The following is a 25,157-nucleotide window of genomic DNA, read 5'->3' as shown; positions in this document are numbered from 1 at the left end:
TCAGAAAGGAAAGCAACATCCTTCCCAGAGTGAAGCCCCTAAAACCGAACTGACCTATTGCCATTTGGTACGAACTCCTTGCCTAGGCCGGCTTCCTGGGCTTGACAATTCCAGGTGTGATTTAAATACATATTTTTGCATTTACATCAGGGTTTCTCAACCTTGGTGCTATTGACATTTTGGGCTAGATACTTCTTTGCCGCAGGGAGCTGTCCTGTGCTTTGCAGGATGTTTCCAGCAACCCTGGCCTCTACTTCCTAGATGCCAGTAGCACACACTCCCCATCTACCTCCAGATGTGACAACCAAAAATGTCTCTGACATTGCCAAGTGTCCCCTGAGGGACAGGGCACCTGTGGCTGAGAACCCCTGATCTATAAGTTCACATGTTTAAATGCGTCTATAACATAATGGTCATGATAAGGGCCAGCACTCTGTGCCAGGCAGTGCTTGGGGTTGGGGCAGGGAGGGAAATTAGGAATTATAATAAAGTTCTTCAAGGAATGTATAAGACATGCTCCAAAGAGAGACATTAGCAGAGCTGTACCTTTGCTGGAAAATCCTCAATGACTTTAACCAAGTCTTGGCATTGCTGTGCAAAGGGCTTATTTATAGAGTCAGCTTTCAGGCTAGCCTAGGAGATAGAACAAAGCAAAAAAATCACAAGGACATTCACTCTGCAGCTTTTCGTGATACTCTGGCTTGAGTCAAATAGAAATCCAAGCAATAGGTTGAGTCAGACACATAATCACTGGCCTGCTTCCCCAGCCTCTCATGTGCATCAGTGGCCCAAAGAGTCCTACTAGGAGAGGCCACAGTTCGATGCTCTCTGGACCCGGAACTGTCGGGCTTGTTTCCCAGTGCCCCTCAGAGGGCTGCACATGGTCAGAACAGGACTGACTTCTGCCAATCCTTAAGCAGGGCTGGACCCAGAACCGGCCCCAGAGCCAGAAGAGGATCTTGATTGTGTAAGGGGACTGACTTCTGCCAATTCTTAAGCAGGGCTGGCCCCAGAGCCAGTCCCAGAGCCAGAAGAGGATCTTGATTGTGTAAGGGCACCCCTTACAAACCAGAGTACCACTGAGTTTGTACACATCAACTGGAAATTTCCAACCTGATGGACCACCATGATGACACCATTGTGATCACCAATAAGAACGCCCAATAACATTAGGGATATGGCAGAAGCTCTCTTAAATGAGCTGTTCTTTATTCAGCAGACAGTAAATCCACTAAACTAATTATCTTAAAACACAGGGCAGACAAAAATTATAGATGGCTTCAGCCAAGTAGACACTAATCATGAAGGCAATGGAGAGACCAGAAAAGACTCAGGACAAGGACTAATGAAATCTACCTAGTCATGGGATGTGAGGAAAGCACCCTGACTACAAAGAGAAAAAGGGCATCTGTGCAAATAGATTAAGATCAGGAGAAACGGCTAGAATTTCAACCTAGAGAGCTCTGCCAAAGGACATCTAAGGCCTTGTCTACCTCCAAATGAGGGTGGATTTCACAGCACTTGAGAGAGACCTGAGCCATGGGCCAGACCTGCTGACTCTAGTGGGGTACACTGAGGAAGAATGTCCTTCCACATAAATGTTTACAAAAACACCTCCAAAGAACTAAAATTAGGAACTTTCATCGCCAATACTTGCCTCATACCTAACTTCTCACTTCTCAGTATCATTTTTTTTTCTGTTCTTTTTGAGTCTACCATGTTGCCCACGCTGGTCTCAAACTCTTGGGCTCAAGTAATCTTCCTGCATCAGTCTCCTCAGTAGCTGGAACTCCAGGCATGAGCTACTGTAACCAGTTCTCAGCATCATGTTTAATACTTAAAGTGCAACCTAGCAGCCCCCAGCACAACAGTGTCTCCATTTTTCACTGATGACTGTTATGACTGATTATTAGAATGCTTCATATCTATTTAAGAATTTACAGGTCATGAACATTCTGATATGCATCCTTCTCACTTGCTCCTCCTCCTCCTCATACCCTTGGGAAGTAGAGAAAATAGAATTTGAATGAACTTGTCTTGTATGAGAAAACCCAGAGCACAGAGGGTGCGTAACCCCAAGGTCCTGTAGTAATAAGGAAGCACAGTCAAGCTTAAGGAGTCTGGCATGGTTTCCATCACATGCCCCTAAAAAACAACCACTACAGAGTTCTTCAAGTCAGTGGGAAGAACACTCAAGTCCCACAGCTACAGAACTATGGCCACACTGACACTCATGCAAGCAGTTGATACTTACCAGTAGAAAGCTGGGCTGCTGGAGGTGAGGGAACGCCATAGCAGCCTCCAGTGGAAAGTTGAAAACGGGCTTCTTAGCAAGCCACTGTGGAAAAACAAGGACAAAAATCTCAACATCTGCAACACAGCAGAATCTTTTTGTATTAGTTTTTGAGAGACAGGGTCTCATTCTGTTGCCCAGGCTAGAATGCGACAGCACAATCATAGCTGACTGCAACCTCAAACTCCCGGGTTCAAGCAATCCTCCCACCTCAGGCTTCTGAGTACAGGCACATGCCACTATGCCCGGCTAATTTTCTTCTTTTCTCTTTTTAGAGACAGGGTCTCACTATGTTGCCCAGGGTAGTTTGTCAGGCTATGATGCCCAGGATCCTGGCCTCCACTGATCCTCCTGCTTTGGCCTCCTAAGTGTTGGGGTTACAGGTGTGAGTCACTGCACCTGGCCCTAATAAAATATTACATAGTTTCACAATGCCCAGGAGAATATCTGTGTAACGCAACACACATTACGTTACCAATTCTCATGTCTTTTTTTTTTTTTTTTTTGAGACGGAGTCTTGCTCTGTCACCCAGGCTGGAGTGCAGTGGCCGGATCTCAGCTCACTGCAAGCTCCGCCTCCCGGGTTCACGCCATTCTCCTGCCTCAGCCTCCCAAGTAGCTGGGACTACAGGCGCCCGCCACCTCGCCCGGCTAGTTTTTTTGTATTTAATAGAGACGGGGTTTCACCGTGTTAGCCAGGATGGTCTCGATCTCCTGACCTCGTGATCCGCCTGTCTCGGCCTCCCAAAGTGCTGGGATTACAGGCTTGAGCCACCGCGCCCGGCCTCTCATGTCTTATTTATTGATTAGAGACAGGGTCTTGCTTGGTCGCTCAGGCTGCAGTACAGTGGTGTGATCATAGCTCATTGCAACCTCAAATTCCTGAGCTCAAGTAATCCTCCTGCGTCAGCTTCCCAACTAGCAGGGACTGCAGGCAAACATCACCAAGCCCAGCTAATTTTTGTACTTTTTGTAAAGATGGGGGTTTCATCATGTTGCTCAGACTGCTCTTGAACTCCCAGACTCAAGTGCTCTATCCACCTCAGCCTCCCAAAGCGCTGGGATTACAGGTGTGAGCCACCACGCCCGGCCAGCAATTCCCATCTTTTATGGAAACGCTGTTCTCAGCTGGGTGCAGTGGCTCCTGCCTGTAATCCTAGTACTTTGGGAGGCTGAGGCGGGAGGATCACCTGAGGTCAGGAGTTCAAGACCAGCCTGCCCAGCATGGTGAAACCCTGTCTCTACGAAAATACAAAAATTAGCCAGGCATGATGGCAGGTGCCTATAATCCCAGCTATTCAGGAGGCTGAGACCAGAGAATCACTTGAACCCAAGAAAAGGTGGTTGCAGTGAGCTGAGATCACACCACTGCACTCCAGCCTGGAAGGCTGAGCAAGACTCCGTCTCAAAAAAAAAAAAAAAAAGAAACACTGTTCTGCAGCCCACAGTGGCCAGCTTCAGAGCCAAGTTGTGGTGCTGAATTCTTGGTAATGCTCGTACAGCATTTGTCATATACCAGGACTCACTCTAAGTGCTCTCTCTATATCTCCTCATTTAATCCTCAGTGGTAAGCAAAATTCTAAAGATAGCAGCCCAAGATTCCTGACCCGTTTGTTCAATCAAATACTCATCTAGGTGCTGCTGTGACGGCATTTTGCACATACAATTAGAGTCTTAAGTTAGTGGACCTGAAGTTACAGAGTAGTCCCCAGCTGACAGCCAGCAAGGAAACAAAGACCCTAGTTCTACAACTCCAAAGAACTGGATTCTACCAGCAACCCAAATAAACCTGGAAGCAGCTTCTTCCCTAGAGTTTCCAGGTAAGAGCAAAGCTGCCAACACCTTGATTTTAGTCTTGTAATGCACAGCTGAGCCTGCCTGGACTTCTGCATACATAACTATGAGATAATAACGGGTGCTGGTTTAAGCTGCTAAGTTCGTCATACAAGAACAGAAAAACCATCCTCACAACAACCCTATGGGTACAGATGTACTATGACTGCAGGTCAGTACAGATGATGAAGGAGAGGCAGATATGGGATAACTCACTCACCCCCACCCAGCAACTAAGTGGCAGAACCAAGATTCCAATACAAAGACCACCTCACAAAACTCTGAGACAGGGGCAAATCCCCTCCATATTACCTGTGCGCTATGCAATGAATGGAGGCTAAGAGCAAGCTCTGCCAAGGGAGCCTTCGAATGAACCATCAGAAAACTAGGATCAAAGGCTGGGCACCGTGACTCATGCCTGTAATCCCAGCACTTTGGGAGGCCACGGTGGGCACATTACTTGAGGCCAGGAGCTCGAGACAAGTCTGGCCAACATGGCAAAACCCCATCTCTACTAAAAATACAAAAATTAGCCAGGTGTGGTGGTGGGCACCTGTAGTCCCAGCAACTCGGGAGGCTGAGGCATGAGAAATGCTTGAGACCAGGAGGCGGAGGCTGCAGTGAGCCAAGATCGCATCACTGCACCCTAGCCGGGGTGACAGAGGGAAACTCTGTCTCAAAAAATGAAAAAAAAAAGAAAGAAAACTAAGACCAGCTTTCCAAATTCCCACCTCTCAGCCCACTGAGGTCAGAAATGAAAAATGCTCAGATCTAGACTTCACAGACAGGAAGTCTGCCAAGTCCCACTGGTGGGCTAGTTAGTTTTCCTGGCCCAGCTCTGCCCACTGCACAAGTAAAGGCACTGGGGTGGCACCTGGCAGTCTGTGGAGGAAGAAAGGCTGGGTGTAAAGAGGCCATGTAGGCAGTTGCAGAGTGAGAGGAGAGAGGAATCTCTGCCTTTGTGCCACTTGGCAATAGGAATATCTCCCAAGATTTTTCAATTTCTTTTTTTTTTTTTGAGACAGAGTCTCACTCTGTCGCCCAGGCTGTAGTCCAGTGGCCTGATCTCAGCTCACTGCAAGCTCCGCCTCCCGGGTTCTCCCCATTCTCCTGCTTCAGCCTCCTGAGTAGTTGGGACTGCAGGTCCCCGCCACTACGCCCAGCTAATTTTTTTGTATTTTTAGTAGAGACTGGGTTTCACCGTGTTAGCCAGGATGGTCTCAATCTCCTGACCTCATGACCTGCCCCCCTCGGTCTCCCAAAGCGGTGGGATTACAGGCATCAGCCACTGCACCGGCCTTTATTTTATTTTATTTTATTTTTGACAGTCTCACTCCATCATCTCACTGCAACCTCCACCTCCAAAGTTCAAAAGGTTCTAGTGCCTCAGCCTCCCGAGTAGCTGGGATTACAGGAGCCTGCCACCAAGGTTGGCTAATTTTTCTATTTTTAGTAGAGGCGGGTTTCCCTATGGTGGCCAGGTTGATCTCAAATTCCTGACCTCAAGTGATCCACTGCCTCCGCCTCCCAAAGTGCAGGCTTTTTCAATTCTTTTTTGAGATGGAGTCTCGCTCCGTGGCCAAGCTGGAGTCCCCTGGCGTGATCTCGGCTCACTGCAACCTCCAACTCCCTGGTTCAAGCAATTCTCCTGTCTCAGCCTCGAGAGTAGTTGGGATTACAGGCACATGCCATCACACCCAGTTAATTTTTGTATTTTTAGTCAAGACGGGGTTTCACTATGTTGGCCAGACTGGTCTCCAACTCCTGACCTCGTGATCCACCCGCCTTGGCCTCCCAAAGTGCTGGGATTACAGACGTGAGCCACCGTGCCCCGCCGCTTTTTTTCTTTTCTTTTTTTTGTTTTTTTGACACGGAGTCTCCCTCTGCGCTCTGTCACCCAGGCTGGAGTGCAGTGGCGCGATCTCAGCTCACTGCAACCTCCGCCTCCCGGGTTCAAGCAATTCTCTGCCTCAGCCACCCAAGTAGCTGGGATTACAGGCGCCCACTACCACGCCCGGCTAATTTTTGCATTTTTTAGTAGAGACGAGGTTTCACCATCTTGGCCAGGCTGGTCTTGAACTTCTGACCTCGTGATCCACCCGCGTCGGTCTCCCAAAGTGCTGGGATTACAGGTGTGAGCCACTGAGCCCGGCCTCAATTCTTAACCTAGCTATCAATTGCAGTGTTAAAGAAAAAAGCCTCAGTCCTAAGGCACTTGATCAAGAAAACACTGCACTACTGCAAAATGATCAAAGCAGCTGTGGACTGTTGGATAAGCGCGGAGCTCTAGCGGATGATGAAGTGGAGAGCATCTCTGCTCAGAAGAAGCTTTCATGGGCAGCGACTGAAAGAATGAGGCCCAGAAGAATTTCTAGGAAATTTCCAAGAGAGGATATTCCAACCCGGGAATTCCCAAGAAGTGTCTCCCACACCCCTGTTCTCTGACCCTGCCATAGCCACCCTCCCCCGTCACAGGTCTCTGCCTGCCATGCATCTAGCGTCCGCTTCATCGCGCCTCTCCAACACCTATTTTCTCCAGGAGCTGCTTCGGATCCCGTCTTTTTTGTTTTGTTTTCCTGAGAGCGACAACCCTTGGGCAATGCCAATCATTCCAAGCAAATTCTGTCAGGCCAAGATCTCCCTCAGCAGCACGCGCCCACCTGTTTCCAACTCTCCCGCCAACTGGGCTTCGGGACCCTCCGAAACCAAAGCTGGGAGAAGTCGAGCACACATGGGAAGGGTCGAGCTGGGACCCACACCTGGCTGTTCCTCCCACACCACCTGTTAAGCCCAAAGCTCAACTTCAACACAAAGCTCTCCTTCCCTCAATTCCTTCAAGGAAAGTTAACTTTCAACGAACACCTACCGGACTAGGACAGAGTGCAGGAGCCGCGAGGGAAGGTGACACAAAGGCATGGCCAAGGGGGGTGGCAGGAAGACTCAGCCGGGGCTCTCCACTCCCCCGCCTGCCCGGCCTGGGCAAAGCCGCCAGGCCGGCCAGAGTCCTGGGGCTCGCGGAGGAACGGACATGGCCTCCGCAGCGGCTCGGGGAAGGCCCCAGGGCGCCGGACTGTCTCACGCGCGCGTCCCGCCCCACTCACCTGTGACACCCATAGCGTCGCCCGCCTCAGAGGTAGAAGCCGCCATTCCGCCACGGCGCCGAAACTTCGTCATCAAGCTGCGCGCAGAGCCACGCCCCGCAGCCGGGCGGGAAAAGCGCCTCTACCTCTCTGGGCCGTTACCTCACACGGCGCGTGCGCAAAGCGAAGGCCTGCCGGGCGAGGACGGGAAGTGGCGAGGCAGGAGTGCGGGGGGAGGGGGTGGTCCGCAGCTGAATGCGCCTGCGTTGTGGTGGCCTCCGGCGCCTCGAGGTAGGGCTCACGCAATTTCTCCCCCGCAAGGAATGCGCGTGCGCGTAAACAGGTCGTTAATTAGTGCCCCCCCCCCCCCGCCGAGGAGCGACCCCTAGCGGTGCACCGGCGCGGACCAGGAAATTGCACACTTTCTTGTAAGAGGCATTTACTGAGCGCCCAATGTATGCCTAACACTGGGCCGGGTGCTGCCATCTAAGCGAGCACGATCAATTCAGTCCATCGGGGAGGCCCTGACCGCCAAGCAGCGGGCCCCTGCAGTCCGCCATGCCACCCCCGACCCCTAGCGCGCCGCTCAGCACACTTGGAGCGCCCAGTAACTGTTAGATTCCAATGACGCCGCGGAGGCGGCCCCGTCCCCGGCCCGCCCTCCCGCCGCTCCCGCCGCTCCCGCCGGGGCCGCCTGGGAGGCAGGACGCTGGCGCTGCAGGGAGAGCGCAGTGGGCGGAGCCGCTAGGGGGCGCGGCGGGGGCGCACCTTTCCTCGGGCCGCGCGGATGGCGGCGCCGGGCGCAGGGCCTGGGCTAGGGTCCGGGGCGCCCGCGGGGTTGGAGGCGGCCCGGCAGAAGCTGGCGCTGCGGCGGAAGAAGGTGCTGAGCACCGAGGAGATGGAGCTGTACGAGCTGGCGCAGGCGGCGGGCGGCGCCATTGACCCCGACGTGTTCAAGTGAGCGGGGCGGGAGGGGGCCGCATCCTCGCCAGACACCCCGACCTCTGCTCTCCGGGTCCCCCGGTCCCACTCGTCGGGAGGAGCCCCCAGCGCCCCTGTCCCCGTCCTTGTCGGGTCTTCAGGGAGGTGGCCGCGCCAGGCGGAGAGGGCTCACCGGCCCCGCGTCTGTCCCCGCCAGGATCCTGGTGGACCTGCTGAAGCTGAACGTGGCCCCCCTCGCCGTCTTCCAGATGCTCAAGTCCATGTGTGCCGGGCAGAGGCTAGCGAGCGAGCCCCAGGACCCTGCGGCCGTGTCTCTGCCCACGTCGACAGTGCCCGAGACCCGAGGTCAGACCTGGGCCCGCTGTCCCTGCCCCAGTGGCGGGGGTGGCGGGCGGGGAGGGGGCAGGCGCGGCACAGCGGCGGCGTGGCCCTGAGTGGCCAGGCCTGTCTGTCGGTCTCGGCCCAGCACCTGCAGGGCCCATCCGTGGGCTCTGCTCCTGGGCTTCGCTGCCAGCCTTAGGAGGCACGTCCAGGTCAGGTGGACGCAGAGTGCGTGCCCCAGGGTGGTCCAGGCTGGGTAGGGCTCCTCTGCTTAGCTCTTCCCCACCTCTTCACTCAGGCCTTCATCTTACAAAGTCCAGAATCAAGAAGGTTTGGGGCTGGGCGCCGTGGCTCACATCCATAATCCCAGCACTTTGGGACGCCACAGCGGGAGGATCGTTTGCCATGAGTTTGAGACCAGTCTGGGTGACAGGGTGAGATCCTGTCTCTAAATATGTTTTTCAAAAGACAGTCTCGATCCCTGTCCTGTGGTGTACAGCATCCGGGGAAGTGCCCAGGGAGCGGGGCAGGCGGAGGTCTTCCTGCCTGCACCCCACCTAGGCCCAGTTCCTGCGCAGGGGCTTGGCCAGCCCTGGCCAGCTTCCCTCTGATGATTGCAGGAAGGGAGTCAGACGCAGAACTCCCAGGATGCAGAGGCCTGCGGGGTCTGAAGGGCCTCCTCCCTCTCCAGTGTGGTGACTGGGCTGAGCAGATGCTGGGGCTGAGAGTGTCATGGTAGAGCCTCCGTCCCTGCTCATCCTCCCCGCATGTTGCTTCTGCTCCTGATGGCTCTCTCTGAAATGCAGCACAGCGTCCCAGGCCAATGGAAGAAGGCCCAGAGCTGGCTCCCTGCCTGGAAGCGCCAGGATACCCGCGCAGGCATCCTGAGAAGGCGTGGGGAGCAGGCTGCCTTCATGGGGGGAGCGCCAGGGCCTGGGCACCCACGCCCCCTGACCCAAGAGGGCCCAGGCACCTGTGTGCTGGCCTTTTCACTGACCCTCGCTCTGTCTGCTCTCTTTGTGTCTCTCTCTGACCTCCAGAGGCCTCCTTTCTCTCTGCCAGGAACAGTAGCCCCCCAGCAAGTTCCTCCTTTTTCTCCAGCCCGCAGCCTTCGGCCTCTCCCGTTCTGCTCCACAGCCTGGCTGCTGCACACTCGCCTCTCTCTCCAGGCCCCCCGGGTTCCCTCCGCTTCTCTTGCTGCCTGTTCTCTCCTTTTGCAGGTTGCGTTTATTGGCTTATCTCTGGGGGTTGGTGCTCTCCCTTGTTTCCATTTAAACTGCCTGGCCCCAGGAGGCCCAAGCAGCTTTGAGCTGCAAGGGCAGGACCATGCAGGCCACCGCTGCCCTGCCACTTAGCAACAGGGCAGGATTTCTGATTCGGTTTGTTAGAGACATGGTATGACAGTCTCTAGACCCCACAGTCGGGCTGGCATCCGGGGACAGGACCAACACCCCCACACTCCAGAGGCGAACTGTGGTGAGTGTAAAGAGCCCTGCTCCAGGGGAGCACAGCTGGCCAGGGTGCGGTGTGCTGTGCTGGAGAGCACAGCCACGACTGCTGTGCTTGTCACCTCGGCCTCTTAGAAGTTGCCCCCTACCCGGACAGGAAGTCTGGAGGCTGAAACAGAGAGTCCCACCTTCCCCGAGTCTCCTGGGATGCCATCTCACACAGATGCCATGTGCTGGTCCCATGGCCACACTCCAGCACTCAGCCCCTTTGCCCGCCTCACTCCTGAGTTGGGGCCACTTTCCAGGTGTCACCAGGTGTGATCAGGGGCCCAGAGCCAGGGGCCTGTGAGAGCCCAGGGGTCTTTGGTCACACCTCCTGCATGTGCCTCCCGACAGCGCCCACCTCACTGCCACCCAGAGCTCAGGCCCAAGGGAGGGTGGAGGGGGCTGAGGGACAGGCTGGAGTAGGGGTGTAGGGACTGCAGGCTGAGATGAGCAATTGAGGGGCAGGTTTCCAGCAGGAGGGAAACTGGGAACAGAGTCCTTGTCACTCCAGGGGATGTTGCTGCTCACTCAGGGGCCCTGGGTGCCAGGCCCAGGTCTCAGGGCAGAGGGCGTGGCGGGGAAGTGAGATGGTCACACTCAGTTCAGTGAGAGGCAGTGAGGAAAACTGCCAGCAAGACCAGCGTAGTGGCTTACACCTGTAATCCCAGCACTTTGGGAAGTCAAGGCAGGTAGATCCCTTAAGCTCAGGAGTTCAGGACCAGCCTGGGCAACATAACAAGACCCCATCTCTACAAAAAATACAAAAACTAGCCAGGCAGGGCCGGGCGCAGTGGCTCACACTTGTAATCCCAGCACTTTGGGAGGCCGAGGCAGGCGGATCATGAGGTCAGGAGATTGAGACCATCATGGCTAACACGGTGAAACCCCGTCTCTACTAAAAATACAAAAAAAAAAAAAATTAGCTGGGCATGGTAGCGGGTGCCTGTAGTCCCAGCTACTCAGGAGACTGAGGCAGGAGAATGGTGTGAACCCGAGAGGCGGAGCTTGCAGTGAGCCATGATCACACCACTGCACTCCAGCCTGGGCGACAGAGCAAGACTCCTCAAAAAAAAAAAAAAAAAAAACTAGCCAGGCAGGCATGGTGGTGGTGCCCGTCTATAGTCCCAGCTACTTGGGAGGCTGACATGGGAGGATCGCCTGAGCCTGAGGGAGATGTTGCAGTGAGCTAAGAGCTTATAACTGGACTCCAGCCTGGGCAACAGAGCAAGACCCTGTCTCAAAAAAAAAAAAAAAGGAAAGAAAAGAAAAACCGCTAGCAATGGAGATGGGAGGAGGCTTCAGAGCCCAGAGAGCAGCAAGGGTTATACGGGGCGGAGCAGGAGGAGGCGGGGGGGTCAGCAGAGCTCCACAGGTGTGAGCTGTGGCAGTGGGAGGGGGTGGGTGAGGCAGAGTGCTGTGCAGTTGCTGCTAGGCCCAGGGTGGGAGGAGGGAGGTGGGGGGCAGAGTCAAGATGTATGTGGGGGTTGTGGCACTGGAAATGCAGGCATAGAGGGGCCGGGAGGATTGGGGGTGCCATGTGAGTGAGTGAGGGCTCCGAGAATTTACCCAAGGACAGGAGTGGCCTGGAGTGCTGGGCCCCTCGGGGTCTTTTGTTCCTCGAGGGCTCTGTCCTGGAAGCATAGCCCAGGTCCGGTCCTATAGGCTGGGGGCAGAAAGCCAGGACATGAGGGCACGGAGGCCCCTGTGGGGATAGAGTGGAGCCTGAGGAGGGGGTGGAAGGGAATGGGGCCACACCAGGAGTGCTGAGAGGCAGAGGCCACAGATGGAATGCTGAAGCTCTCTGAGGCCCACATGTTACAGCATCTGACCACACAGAGCTCCGGCTGCCCTGATAACGGCAGAATCAGGTGGAGGACATAAGGGGGTTGTCAGAGTGATCCGGCTGGGGGGCATGGAGGCCACGGATTTCCCACAGGACTCGGGTGTGGAGTTCTGCAGGCTGTGGGCCAGGCCCACGCGAGCTTGCCTCTGAGCTGCAGCAGGCACCCTGGGTCCTCTGGATGCCTGTTCCCTAGCCATCCAGACAGCCTGGGGGAACCACCACCACCAGATTCACTGACACCCACAGGGCAGGGGAAACAGAAAACCCCAGAAGCACGGAAGGGTGATGCTTGTCTTGGTAAGAGTCTGGGTGATGCTTGTCTTGGTAAGAGTCTGGAGTCACTGAGGGAAAAATAAATTCAGTCAAGCATTCTATTGAAGTTTAGGGAAACTGTACATTTTAAAAGTTGTCCAGAGCATGCATGTAAGATGACACTTTGGAGTGTGGAAGCCGTGAGTCTCACCTGAGCTGTGCTGCCTGGTACAGGAACCTCAAGCCACACATGGCTGGTGTGGTCATTGCACTGCGTGTGTTATGCACAGCAGATGCCAAAGGACTGGTGCAAAAGGGAATGCAAAAAGCCCACCACACCTTGGGAGGCCGAGGCTGCTGGATCTCTTGAGCTCAGCAGTTCAGGACCAGCCAGGACAACACGGGGAGAGCCAATCTCTACAAAAAATACAAAAATTAGCAGGTCATGGTGGCACACATCTGTAGTTCCAGCTGCTTGGGAGGCTGAGGCTGGAGGATAGCTTGAGCCTGGGAGGTTGAGGTTGCAGTGAGCTATGACTGCACCACCGCACTCCAGCCTGGGTGAGAGAGTGAGACCCTGTCTCAAAAATAAACAAAAAACCCCAGGTGAATGAGCCTGGGCATTGGTTCACACCTGTAATCCCAACACTTTGGGAGGCTGAGGCAGGAGCATCACTTGAAGCTTGGAGTTTGAAACCAGCCTGAGCAACGGCAAGACCCCACCCATCTCTACAAACAAGAAAAAGAACAAAGGTGAATGCCACATCTTATGAATAACTTATGCACTGATTACATATTGAAATAATACGTTGGATATTTTAGATTGATTACAGTATTTGAGCTAATTCTGCATTTTCTTTACTACTTATTTGTTTTTGAGACAGAGTCTCTGTCACCTAGGCTGGAGTGCAGTGGCGCACTCATAGCTCACCGCAGGCTCAACCTCCTGGGTTCAGGCAATCCTCCCACCTCCTCTTGACTAGCTGGGACTACAGGTGCACACTGCCACACCTGGCTAATTTTTTGATTTTTTTGTAGAGACGGAGGTCTCACTGTGTTGGCCCAGCTGGTCTCTAGCTCCTGGCCTCAAAGTACCCGCCTTGGCCTCCCAAAGTACTGGAATTACAGGTGTGAGCCACTGACCCCTGCTGAGCCAGGCTGGTTTTAACATTCAATGGTCATTGACTATCTTTGGGCTTAGGAGGGCCCTCCAGGGACCAGGCCTAGGGGCATCAGTCACCCCGCCCTCACACCCCAACCACAGGCACACTTGGTTCAATCCCACTGTCTAGCCCGTGTGACTTAGCGGCGCCTCCCGAGGGAGCAGGGCTAAGCCAAGCTGGTTTTCCCACTGCACGGCACTGCAGGCCACTCTATGCTGGGCCTTCTCATCCTTCATAAACTGAGGAGGCCTGAACAGGGCTCCCCACTAACCCCGAGAGCACGCAATTCCTGAAGATTTCCAGGATTTTCTTAATATCAATTATGGCTTAAAGTTACGTTGGTTTCACATTTACAGGGTTTATCAACCCTGTCAGATTTAAAGATAAGTATTATTAGCCAGGTGTGGCCCCATGCTTGTCGTCCCAGCTACTTCGCATGAGTTTGGGGCAGCAATGAACTGTGATTGCATCACTGCACTCTAGCCCGGGTGACAGAGCAAGACTCAGTCTCTAAAACCCCTCTCCGCCACCACTTAAAAAAAAAAAAAAACAACAAAACATCATTTGCTCTTTTCTGCTTCCCTCTCATCCTTGTTTCCAGAACGGACCGGGTCATGACTGAGGGGAGGAGAGGAAACTCAGATGGCGGCAAACTGAAGGGAAGGCGGCTCTGAGTCAGGCCCAGGTCTGCAGCCTGCTATGCCGCTGGCTGTGGGGAGCTAGGCATTAGTAACCTCGAGAGCACATGGGCGACTAAGCATCCAGGTTAGGCCGCGGCTACAGAAGATCTGCCTCTGTCTGGCCTGGCCTGCGGAGGGACTGTGGCCTCAGGAGGATGCTGGCCCAGTGGGAGCTGCTGCAGGGTGGCGGGTCCTGTCTGCTCATGGAAGACAGAATCCTCACCCCTTGACCAGTCAGTGGAGACTAGAATAATGGCAGTTTGTACCACAAGAGACGCGTGGTGGCTGTTCTCTGCTTTGTGCCGTTTTCACGAGTCACTGCTGGGCTGAGGTGGCCAAACGTCACCCACCACGTGTTCTTGACTGCGCTCCTCCTTGACTCAGGGCAACCCCGACTCCATCTTTGTTGAGTCAAGTGTGCCAAGCTGTTCCAAGCATGACACTGCTATAACCCTCACCACCACCAGGCAAGAATGAGCAAAGATCTCATTCTCTGAGGAAGAACTGCCCAGAAACTCATAAGGAGGGCTGTCCTATCCCTGCAGGGTATGGGGAGAATTTTGTGGTATTAGCATCGGAAGGCAGCTAGAGGTACCTCTGGAAGAGCCAGGGTCCTCGGCATCTCAGACACAGGAGTCTGCTTGTTCAAGGTGACAGATGGTGAAACAGAAATGACCTAATGGATCCCTAAACACCCAGTTACATCTTTTCTCCAGGAATGCAGTTTCCCATTGCAGGCTATTTGACTACACTTGCTAAGAGGCCAGGGAAGGACCAGGATTGAGGCTGGGCATTCTGTTGGTTGAACCCTTGTCTGGAGTCACCCTAAAGTGGTGGCAGGGCAGTTCCTGCAAGGGACTGCCCCAAACCTTTCCAGGATGAGAGCCAGTTGGGATTCCAAAGGAAGAAACACTTAATGCCAGAGTGGTCAGTCCAAAGCATTTGTTAGGGAACTTACATACAGAGGGGGCTGCAGTGTGCCCTCATGAGGGGCAGCCAGGAAAGAGGTTGTGCCTGGGCACACCGCACTGAGGGGGTGGGGTGTGGAGTTTCTATGAGAGTGCAAGGAATTTGGCTGGGGTGGGACCAGTTTCCACATGCTTAGCAACATGTCAGATAGCAACATGTCAGATCTTTCAGTGTTCCAGGTAACAACCTAAACCTGTGTCAGTGTCTGAGAAGATGCAAGCCCCAGCCAGGGTTCCAGCCTGCAGGGGGAACATGTAGCTGATTAGGTCAGAGTGGTCAAGGCACTCCCTCAGTCAGGACAAAGGAAACGCTGGGGGGACGAAATGGGGGACCCAACACTGAGGCAGGGGACACATGCCCTGTTTTGAGCCCCTGGGGCAGACCCTGCCAGGCCAGAGCAGGGGAAAGCCCTGGCCAAGGCACTCTGCACGGCGAGCCTGCCACCCGGGTACATTTGTACCTTGCAAGGTCCTCTCAGTCTTGCTGATGCTGTCAACACCCTGAGCCCAGGGAAATCCATCCCATTAAAATAAAGCTCTGGCCCAAGTGTGGTTGCAGATCTTTCTTGGCTATCTTAAAGTGTAAAGTAAGCAAATTACAAATCAAAGAATCTCTGAACCAGTGGTCTTCATCCGAGAAAGACACTGGTGGTCAGAAAGTCTCAAGCATTCAGACTGTGGCAGGAACCCTGTCATGGAATCTGGCAGCTAAACCCGAAAGCAAGAGGGTTGACCACTGTTTGTGGAACACTCGGGTAGGTAGGAAACAATGAAAGAGCTTCCAAAATCAAAATCAGAAACCCAATTCCAGGACCTGGTGACTGCAGTACTTCCTGCCCGTCACCATCTGGGGCAGCTCAGATGTACAATCCAGCATGAATGCACCTTGAGGATGAGGCAGCGCGTCCGTGCTGCTGCTGCCGCTGATGGCACCGTCAGGGCAGACTAGATTTGCTGTCCAGGCCAGGTGTGCACCAGCCGCACCTACTTTTCCCTAAATGGACCCGTGGCATGTGTCCTTAAAAAATGTTCCCTTGGCAGTGTGCTCCTTGCATGGCTTTGCTCCTGGGACACATCCTAAAGCGTCCCCTGCACACTGCCAAGGGCTTCTGGGGCATGACCTGTCTTTAGTGGTTCTGAGTCTCAGGACTGGGGCTGATGCAGAGCCTCTAGCTGAAGCAGCCTTGATGGAAATGTGTAGACACAAATGTTGCCCAAGGAGCACGAGTACCACAGGTGCTACAGTTACGGGGCTCACCCATTCCTAATCATTGTGCTTTGTGTCTCCTCAGGGAGAAACAAAGGCAGCACTGCCCTCGGGGGAGCGTTGGCCCTGGCGGAACGCAGCAGCCGCGAAGGATCCAGCCAGAGGATGCCACGCCAGCCCAGCGCTACCAGACTGCCCAAGGGAGGCGGGCCTGGGAAGAGCCCTACGCGGGGCAGCACCTAGGATGGGGCAGAGACTTGTCACATCTTTGTTCCCAGCAAAGGCTACGTGTTATCTCCTTCAGTTGATAATAAACCTTTCTGAGATGCAGAGGGTCCAGGTCAGACGTTCTCTACCTTTTTTTTTTTTTTTTTTTTTTTTTTTAATATTAAGGCACAGACTTAGAATGAGTTTTCTGTGCCAGTCTTAATTGTGCCACAGCAAACTAACGGGATCCCTTCACCATGGGTCAACTTCCTGAACCTAATTTGAGTTCTAAGAAAAGGTATCTGGACTGCCAGGTCTTTTATAAACAGATGTCAACAAGCTTCACTTGAAGTGAAATGTGGGAGGTTGTTGTTTGTTTGTTTGTTTGTTTTCAAGAGACGGAGTCTCTGTAGCCCAGGCTGGAGTGCAGTGGTGTGATCTCAGCTCACTGCAAGCTCCGCCTCCCAGGTTCACGCCTTTCTCCTGCCTCAGCCTCCTGAGTAACTGGGACTACAGGTGCCCGCCACCACGCCTGGCTAATTTTGTTGTATTTTTAGTAGAGATGGGGTTTCACCATGTTAGCCAGGATGGTCTCGATCTCCCACCTCATGGGAGGTTTTCTACCAAGACAGCTGACAGTGCTGAGGGACAGGGTGGTTGTGTGTGTGCAGAGAGGGCGAATGCTGCCCTCCAGGTTACGGTGGAGCACTGGGGTCAGCATGGATGTGTTGTGACCTTCTGTGGGTCATGAATGCTGTGCAGAACTTGGTTAATACCCTTTCCCCCTCTAAAATGTCCTGACCTTACACATTTGACCCACAGCTTTAGAGACTTCACGGACGAGCCCCATCCACAGACCTCCAACACTTCACTTCTAGTGTCTTCCTTTTAGCCAGCATGACCCATTAATAAAGAAGCCCGAAAACTCGCAAATTCAATTGAAAATCCTGACTCTGCTTTCCTAGAATTTAGGAAATCTATACTTTGAACGCTTGGCTTTGAAGAAACACTGTTTTCCCCTGGTCAGTTTACTTCCGTGGCAGCTGCTTAAGTATGTACAGTCCTGCTGCACCCAACCCCACGCCAGCAGGGCAGGCTGGCACCCCACTGCTGTCCATGCAGTCTCTGGGGTCCCACCAGCTCCTGTAAGGCAGAACTAAGCTGCATGACACACAGAGGTCTTGGTTTTGTACAGAACCTTTAATTGCAAACAACTTGAAAGCAGCCATCCTGGGGGTGGCAGGGGAGAACTCACCACACCCTCCCCTCAGTATTCTTCGCCTTCTTCAGCCTCAGCTTCCACAGAATCCACGCCCACCTCTTCATAATCCTTCTCCAGAGCTGCTAGGTCCTCTCGGGCCTCAGAGAACTCTCCCTCTTCCATGCCTTCGCCCACGTACCAGTGCACAAAGGCCCGCTTGGCATACATGAGATCGAACTTATGGTCCAGGCGGGCCCAGGCCTCCGCGATGGCCGTGGTGTTGCTCAGCATGCACACGGCCCGCTGCACCTTGGCCAGGTCTCCCCCGGGGACCACTGTGGGGGGCTGGTAGTTAATGCCCACCTGCCGGAGAAGGGACAGAAAGCAGTCTGTGAAGCTTATATCAAACCTAGAAATGGTAGCTACTTTTCCTCAAACAGAAGACACCCTGTGGGTGACAAGGAGGATACTCAGTTCACCTCCCAAACGTCACTAAGCCCTTCTCTGTGCCAGGCAGGGTGATAGTCCCAGATGGAGAACAGAGACAGGAACCTTGGAGGTAGCCACCCTGGTGGGATCCTAGGCTACCTGAAGGGCTGTGTCCTAGTACCTGTGACATGTGATAGGTGCCCAGGTGAAGACAGTCTTCCCTCTGAAAATGTATGCTGCTTGTCTTCTTTGTAGATTACAATTAAATTCTGTAGCTAAACTTCTTCCACCCGGATAGATTCAGAGTACACAGCTCTTCCCCATGCTATCACAAGGAACATCATACCCACTTCTCACCCACAAAACAAGCCACTGTGGATATGCAAAGGTAGCTGATCATGGGTCAAGAGTCGTATGAATGCTGCTACCGCAGCATCAGGAAGTGGTCGAAGTGGTCCATGTGCCTGCCTAAGTAGGGGGTGGCATTCCAAGGTGGTAACCAAAGGGGAAGCATTCCAAGTTTCAGAACTCAGGATTAACATGACCTGAGGTCCTGGCAGCAGTGCACAGGGTCAACTAGAGCAGGGATCAGCACACTTGTTCTATAAATGACAACATCAGGGCAGGTGTGGTGGCTCAAGCCTGTGACCCCAGCACTTTGGGAGACTGAGGCGGGCAGATCACGTGAGGCCAGAGGTTTGAGACCAGCCTGGCCAACATGGCGAAACCCCATCTCTACTAAAAATACAAATATTAGCTGGGTGCAGTGGCTCATGCCTGTAATCCAGCACTTGGGAGGCTAAGGCAGGTGGATCACCTGAGGCCAGGAGTTCGAGACCAGCCTGGCCAACATGGCAAAATCCCATCTCTACCAAAAATACAAAAATTAGCAGGTGCCTGTAATCCCAGCTACTTGGGAGGCAGAGGCAGAGAAGTTATTGTAACCTGGGAGGTGGAGGATGCAGTGAGCCAAGATCGTGCCACTGTATTCCAACCTGGGTGACAAAGCGAGACTGCCTCAAAAAAAAAAAAAAAAAAATTTCCCGGGCATGGTGGTGCATGTCTGTGGTCCCAGCTACTCAGGAGGCTGAGGTGAGAGAATCACTTGAGCCTGAGGGCAGAGGTTGCAGTGAGCCAGGATCACACTACTGTACTCCAGCCTGGGGTACAAAGCAAGACCCTATCTCAAAAAATAAATAAATAAATAAATAAATCTCACCACAGATATATAGTATGATGACTCAGAAAGAGAGTTCAAAAGACATCACTGGGCTGGGCGCAGTGGCTCACAACTGTAATCCCAGCACTTTGGGAGGCTGAGGTGGGCAGATCGCCTGAGGTCAGGAGTTCAAGACCAACCTGGCCGACATGGTGAAACCCCGTCTCTACTAAAAATACAAAAATTAGCCGGGTGTGGTGGCGGGTACCTGTAATCCCAGCTACTTGGGAAGGTGAGGCCGGAGAATTGCTTGAAACCAGGAGGCAGAGGTTGCAGTGAGCTGAGATCATACCACTGCACTCCAGCCTGGTCAACAGAGCAAGACAGTCTCAAAAAAAAAAAAAAAAAAAAAATTCAGTGAATCAATTATCAATTCTGGTTCACTACTTTATGCCCACATGCCTAGCCCATGGAACAGGGAGAGTCTCCCCAAAGGATGCGGGCCTTCAGGGACAGTGTTATTTTGTGCATCTGCTGCTTGCTGAAAGGCCTACACATCACCCAGTCATACCTTAAATCCAGTCGGGCACCAATCCACAAACTGGATAGTGCGCTTGGTCTTGATGGTGGCGATGGCCGCGTTGACGTCTTTGGGGACCACGTCCCCCCTGTACAACATGCAGCAGGCCATGTACTTGCCATGGCGAGGGTCACACTTGACCATCTGATTGGCTGGCTCGAAGCAGGCATTGGTGATCTCGGCCACGGACAGCTGCTCGTGGTAGGCCTTCTCGGCTGAGATGACCGGGGCGTAGGTGGCCAGGGGGAAGTGGATGCGGGGGTACGGCACTAGGTTGGTCTGGAATTCCGTCAAGTCCACATTCAGGGCCCCATCGAATCGCAGGGAGGCCGTGATGGAGGACACGATCTGCCCAATCAGGCGATTGAGGTTGGTGTACGTGGGACGCTCGATGTCCAGGTTGCGCCGACATATGTCATAGATGGCTTCATTGTCGACCATGAAGGCGCAGTCAGAATGTTCCAGGGTCGTGTGGGTGGTCAGGATGGAGTTGTAGGGCTCCACCACGGCCGTGGAGACCTGGGGGGCTGGGTAAATGGCAAACTCTAGCTTGGACTTCTTGCCGTAATCCACTGAGAGCCGCTCCATGAGCAGAGATGCAAACCCAGAGCCAGTGCCGCCCCCAAAGCTGTGGAAGATGAGGAAGCCCTGCAGTCCCGTGCACAGATCCGCCTGAGAGAAACCAGACAACATGAGTCAATGGCCGTGGAAGCCACACCACCAACCTCCAACAAGCCAAGGCCACTTCTCTTTGCCTCTGAAGACTTGATATGGATTCAAATCATCCATAATAAACACGTAGTACACTTTGAAGCAAAGAAAAGCAGACAAAGATCTACAGACAAATCACCATTGCAGACTCAGTAGGACTCAAGATGCTGGTCTAAGTTTTCGTTTGTTTGCTTGTTTGTGATGGAATCTTGCTCTGTTGCCCAGGCTGGAGTGCAGTGGTGCAATCTCAGCTCACTGCAACCTCTGCCTCCCAGGTTCAAGCAATTCTCCTGCCTCAGCCTCTCAAGTAGCTGGGAGTACGGATGTGCACCACCACACCCAGCTAATTTTTGTATTTTTAGTAGACATAGAGTTTCACCATGTAGGCCAGGCTGGTCTCAAACTCCCGACCTCAGGTGATACACCCACTTCAGCCTCCCAAAGTGCTGGGATTACACGTGTGAGTCACCGTGCCCGGCCAACATGCTGATCTAAATTTTGATAAAATGACCTCCCTTTCACCTTCCAAGAACTACCCTCCCATGCAAGACAATGGCCACATGAAACCTTCTCTTCTTACCAGTTTGCGGATCCGGTCCAGGACTAGGTCAACAATCTCCTTGCCAATGGTGTAATGGCCTCTGGCGTAATTATTGGCTGCATCTTCTTTCCCAGTGATCAGCTGCTCTGGGTGGAAGAGCTGCCTGTAGGTCCCTGTGCGCACTTCATCTACAAAAGAGACAGTGTGTGCTGTGAATCTTTAAGGCCTGTACTCACCAAGATGGACACATTCCAGGACTGTTCACTTCTACAGAGTACATGCTGGTCAAAGTACATGACCTACAAGTCATAGGTCAACAGTGGCAGCATCTGGTAGACAATGTCTCTGTGTGATAAGCAAACTGCATATGCAATTTATGACTTTACGAAGTTACACTCAGCTTGTGGTATACATGTCAGCACGACCAGTTCCTAGTGAAAGGAAATAAGCTCTTGCACTCCTACGCAGGTACATAATTCTTTCCTACGTGTAGCTACATCAAAGCCTATAAGTTAAAAACTCTTACAACCTGGGAAGTCACCAGATCAGTGTGACTTATGCAGGGCAGTCCCATCAGGGCACCCTGGATGACCTGGGTCTCACAGGCTTTCAGGTGATGCTGTCATTTCCTAGGGGGCCACTGAAAGGTGCTGCCTCTTGGCAGCTGTCTTTGGAAACTACCTCAGGCTGCTATTCTGAAGGAAGCAAATGACTGTTCTGTACTTACCTTCTATGCCTAAGATGCAGGTCAAGACTCTCGTGCACCAGCATAAAAGAGTGCAGAGCATTCAGGAGGGAACCAAGGCTACTGCACCCTGCAGGCAGGGCCATCTGAGCAGGGCTGAGGCAGCCACAAGGGAATCCCTCCACAGCCAATCTTACTGCTGGCAAAGCAGCTTTTCCCTGTAGGTCAGGTTTTCCTAGATTAGGAGCCAAGTCTCACAGACACTTTCATCACGAACCTTTCAGTTTCTCTCCTAACAACGCCACGGGCATATGCCTGTCCATCCCATCCTTTCGGCAGGAGGATTCAAAGGAACCCACGCGGGACTTTAACACTGCTCTCCCACCCTCTCAGGAAAGCTGCCATCCAGTGCCCAGGCACCTACCGACCACAGTGGGCTCCAGGTCCACAAACACTGCTCTGGGCACATGCTTGCCAGCCCCAGTCTCACTGAAGAACGTGTTGAAGGAGTCATCCCCGCCACCAATGGTTTTATCACTTGGCATCTGACCATCGGGCTGAATTCCATGTTCAAGGCAGTACAGTTCCCAGCAGGCATTGCCGATCTGGACACCTGCCTGCCCCACGTGGATAGAGATACACTCGCGCTGTGAACCGGAACATAAATGTGAACCCATTCATTTCAAGGCAACTTGAAGCTATATGACATGCAAATATTTTAATTTAATATTTATATAGTGCTTCAGTATCTGGTGCTTTCACAGTTGGTATTTCCTAGGAGGGTTAGGGGACTGATCCCTTCAGCCCTGTGAAAACTAACTTGCTGTAAACCATACCAGCTACTAAGTTCTACAGGTAGCCCTAGAACCTGTTTTCCACTACACAAAAATTAGGTTATTTTAAAACTTGGAAGCCATGTAATGTCAATAATTACCCCACATTATAGCCAGTCACAGTAATTCTCTGAAGAATATATAGCAGTTTTTGATTATGTCCTGATCAAAGGATAAGGTAGTTGGGTTGGGTAAGGAAATACAGAGTAGGTCTCAGGTCCCCATGGTCCAAGCGCAGGTGCTCAGTGTGTGTCCTCTCTCTGCCCCCCAGATCTACCCTCCATCATTCACCATCTGCTCTGTGCTCTCGGAGGCTGACCCTTGAGAACAGCATCAGAGGCCTTCCTTGCCCTCTGGATTCTTGCTGGTTTAGTCAATGGCAGGCAGCAGTGGGATACTGGGGGCTGGAGAAGAGCAACGCCAGGGTACTCCCTCCTTGGCCCCTTCCTGCTCAGCTGCCGTGGGTGACCTGAATCCCTCTTAAGGCCACACTTTTGGCAGGTTGCCCTCTCAATTTCTTGTAACCACTCCCTCTCTCCACCCCTTGAAGCCTACAGGTGTAATGGCTCCCAGACATCATCAGTGCTGGGACACTGCACTGTCCTTTGGTGGTTTCTTTAAACCCTGCCAAGCTGGGTGTGGTGGCTCATTCCTGTAATCCCAGCACTTTAGAAGGCTGAGGCGAGAGGATCGCTTGGGACCAGCTTGAGACCAGCCTGGATAACACAGTGAGACCCTGTCCCTGTGAAAAATTTACAAATTAGCCAGGTGTGGTGGCACACACCTGTAGTACCAGCTATTCGGGAGGCTGAGGCAGGAGAACTGCTGGAACCCAGGGGTTCAAGGCTGCAGGGAGCCGTGATCCCGCAACTGTGCTCCAGCCTGGGCAACAGAGCATCTGTTGAGTGCTGTCAAAAAAAAAAAAAAAAAAAAAAGAAAAGAAAAAAAAAAAAGGATAACTGACAAACCACAGGTATTCAGACTTGGGACTTGGGAATCTATTATGTTAATGGGTTGCTTTTTTTGTTTTTTTGAGGCAGGGTCTCTGTGGCCCAGGCTGGAGTGCAATGGCACCAGCAGGACTCACTGCAGTCTCAAACTTCCAGGCTCGGCTGATCCTCCCACCTCAGCCTCCCGAGTGGCTGGAACCACAGTCCCGCATCACCACGCCCGGGGAATGTTTGTATTTTTTTGTAGAGCCCGGGTTTCGCCATGTTGGGTCAGGCTGGTCTCGAACTCCAGACGTCAGGTGATCCACCCGCCTCCACCTCCCCAAAGGCTGGGATTCCAGGCGTGAGCCACCGCGCCTGGCCTAACATGTTGCCTCTGGGCGAACGAGGCAACGTTTCAGCTGCGTCTGAGCCTTAATTCCTAATCGGACCCACGTCCACGGCCCCAGCCCCGTCAGCGAAGACGCCTGGGGCTCCTCGGTCGTTGCCGGCAGCACAGACTCGTGCACTCCCACGTGGAGACTGGAAAGCGGGCGCAGCGCCCTCCGTCTTCAGCAGGCGACGCCACTATTTGCTCTCTGGGGACGGGACACCGTCCATGGTCCCCGTCCACCGACTGAAGACCGGCAGCTTCATTTAAAACAAAAGCCGCCGTCCCTGCCCTGGGACCTGCAGATCCGGGAGACGATTCCGTGTCCTCCCGTCCCGCACTAGACCCCGCGTCCTTCTCCGGCTTCCTCTCAGCTCAGCGCCCAGGCCCGCAACAACGTCCCTCCGCCCGCCCGAGGCCAGCTTCGTCTGCCTGGGCGTCTGCGGGGCGGGAAGGACCCGGGTCTTACCATGGCGAACTCCGCCGCTTCAGCCCGACGCTGCTTCCAGACCTCAACCGGCTGCCACAGCTGCTGAGGGCCAACTGCAACCGTCTGCCCGCGCGCGCTGCACGGGATTGGCCCGCCGCTGCCAGGCTGCCATTGGCCTGGAGTTCCTGGGAGGCGGGCCGAAGGCCGGGTCCCAGTTCTGATTGGCCATTGCTGAACACGTGGAGTGGGGACGCTCTCTGATTGGACGCAGGATTGGCGGGAAGGCAACGGGGTCATGAAAGGCTTGGCGGGTGCTGAGGCATTTCCGGGGCGTCTTCTGACCGGGGTTGGAACAGCTACTGCACGGCTTTTGTGGGTCACGGAACATTGCCTTGCTCCCAGTGTGCCGCCCCCGCTCCCTGAATGCCCCAAGCCTGCTCCTCTCCAAGCCTTTTTCAGATCTTTGCAAACAAGGCCGCTTCTGAGAGGCCTTCCTGCCATCTACCCAAGTCACAGCAGCGCTGCAATCACCCCGCTCTTCCCGTTCCCACCCAGCACCCGGGAAGTGGCAGGATTCAATCACTTTTGTGACCCAAAAGGAGAAAACGGGCTGGGCGCGATGGCTCAACCCTGCAATCCAGCACTTCGGGAGGCCGAGGCAGGTGGAGCACCCGAGGTCAGCAGTTCCCCCAGACCAGCCTGGCCAACATGGTGAAAACCCGTCTCTACTAAAAATACCAAAATTACCCGGGCTGGTGGTCGGCACCTGTAATCCCAGCTACATGGGAGGCTGAGGTAGGAGAATTGCTTGAACCTGGGAAGCAGATGTTGCAGTGAGCCGAGATTAGGCCACTGCACACTCCAGCCTGGGCAACACAGCCAGAGTCCGTCAAAAAAAAAAAAAAGGAAGAAAGGAGGCAAAATTAGCCTAAGTGGAGAGGTTGGGCCAGGCACAGCGGCTCATGCCTGTAATTCCAGTGCTTTGG

The 25,157-nt window shown here is 53.6% G+C and overlaps 3 protein-coding genes across 9 annotated transcripts in view; 1 reads left to right on the top strand and 2 right to left on the bottom strand.

The window, feature by feature from the left end:
• SMPD4 (sphingomyelin phosphodiesterase 4) overlaps positions 1 to 8,468 on the bottom strand; it is a 31,943-nt gene extending 23,475 nt beyond the window's left edge. Inside the window, exons 1-3 of one of the 4 annotated variants that reach the window (XM_025404685.1) lie at positions 7,228 to 8,468; positions 2,255 to 2,338; positions 547 to 633 (exon numbers count right to left, since the gene is read on the bottom strand). In XM_025404685.1, coding sequence (XP_025260470.1) covers positions 547 to 633; positions 2,255 to 2,293 — 126 coding nt within the window. In that variant the 5' untranslated portion in view covers positions 2,294 to 2,338; positions 7,228 to 8,468. The remainder of the gene's footprint in view (positions 1 to 546; positions 634 to 2,254; positions 2,339 to 7,227) is intronic. The other 3 variants (XM_025404686.1, XM_025404687.1, XM_025404688.1) reach the window with 3 other exon arrangements.
• On the top strand, positions 6,541 to 16,639 carry MZT2B (mitotic spindle organizing protein 2B). 4 transcript variants are annotated; one of them, XM_025404690.1, is made up of 4 exons: positions 7,623 to 8,163; positions 8,345 to 8,493; positions 9,510 to 9,689; positions 16,161 to 16,419. In XM_025404690.1, exons 1-4 carry the CDS (start codon positions 7,994 to 7,996, stop codon positions 16,316 to 16,318), a joined length of 657 nt encoding a protein of 218 aa, XP_025260475.1. In that variant the 5' UTR covers positions 7,623 to 7,993; the 3' UTR covers positions 16,319 to 16,419. The 4 variants fall into 4 exon arrangements, with proteins under 4 accessions (XP_025260476.1, XP_025260475.1, XP_025260477.1 ...); XM_025404692.1 differs by lacking the exon at positions 9,510 to 9,689; XM_025404691.1 differs by lacking the exons at positions 8,345 to 8,493; positions 9,510 to 9,689 and having other exon boundaries at positions 6,541 to 7,641; positions 16,161 to 16,639.
• Positions 16,640 to 17,461: 822 nt separating this feature from the next.
• Positions 17,462 to 24,398, bottom strand: TUBA3E (tubulin alpha 3e). The gene is made up of 5 exons (XM_025404689.1): positions 24,211 to 24,398; positions 22,013 to 22,235; positions 20,943 to 21,091; positions 19,643 to 20,323; positions 17,462 to 17,846 (listed from the first exon to the last, which is right to left on the bottom strand). Exons 1-5 carry the CDS (start codon positions 24,211 to 24,213, stop codon positions 17,550 to 17,552), a joined length of 1,353 nt encoding a protein of 450 aa, XP_025260474.1. The 5' UTR covers positions 24,214 to 24,398; the 3' UTR covers positions 17,462 to 17,549.
• Positions 24,399 to 25,157: the final 759 nt, after the last annotated feature.

The sequence above is a fragment of the Theropithecus gelada genome, chromosome 12 (assembly GCF_003255815.1).
Source record: "Theropithecus gelada isolate Dixy chromosome 12, Tgel_1.0, whole genome shotgun sequence".
NCBI classification, from domain to species: Eukaryota; Metazoa; Chordata; class Mammalia; order Primates; family Cercopithecidae; genus Theropithecus; species Theropithecus gelada.
This window is presented reverse-complemented; position numbering and strand designations above follow the sequence as displayed.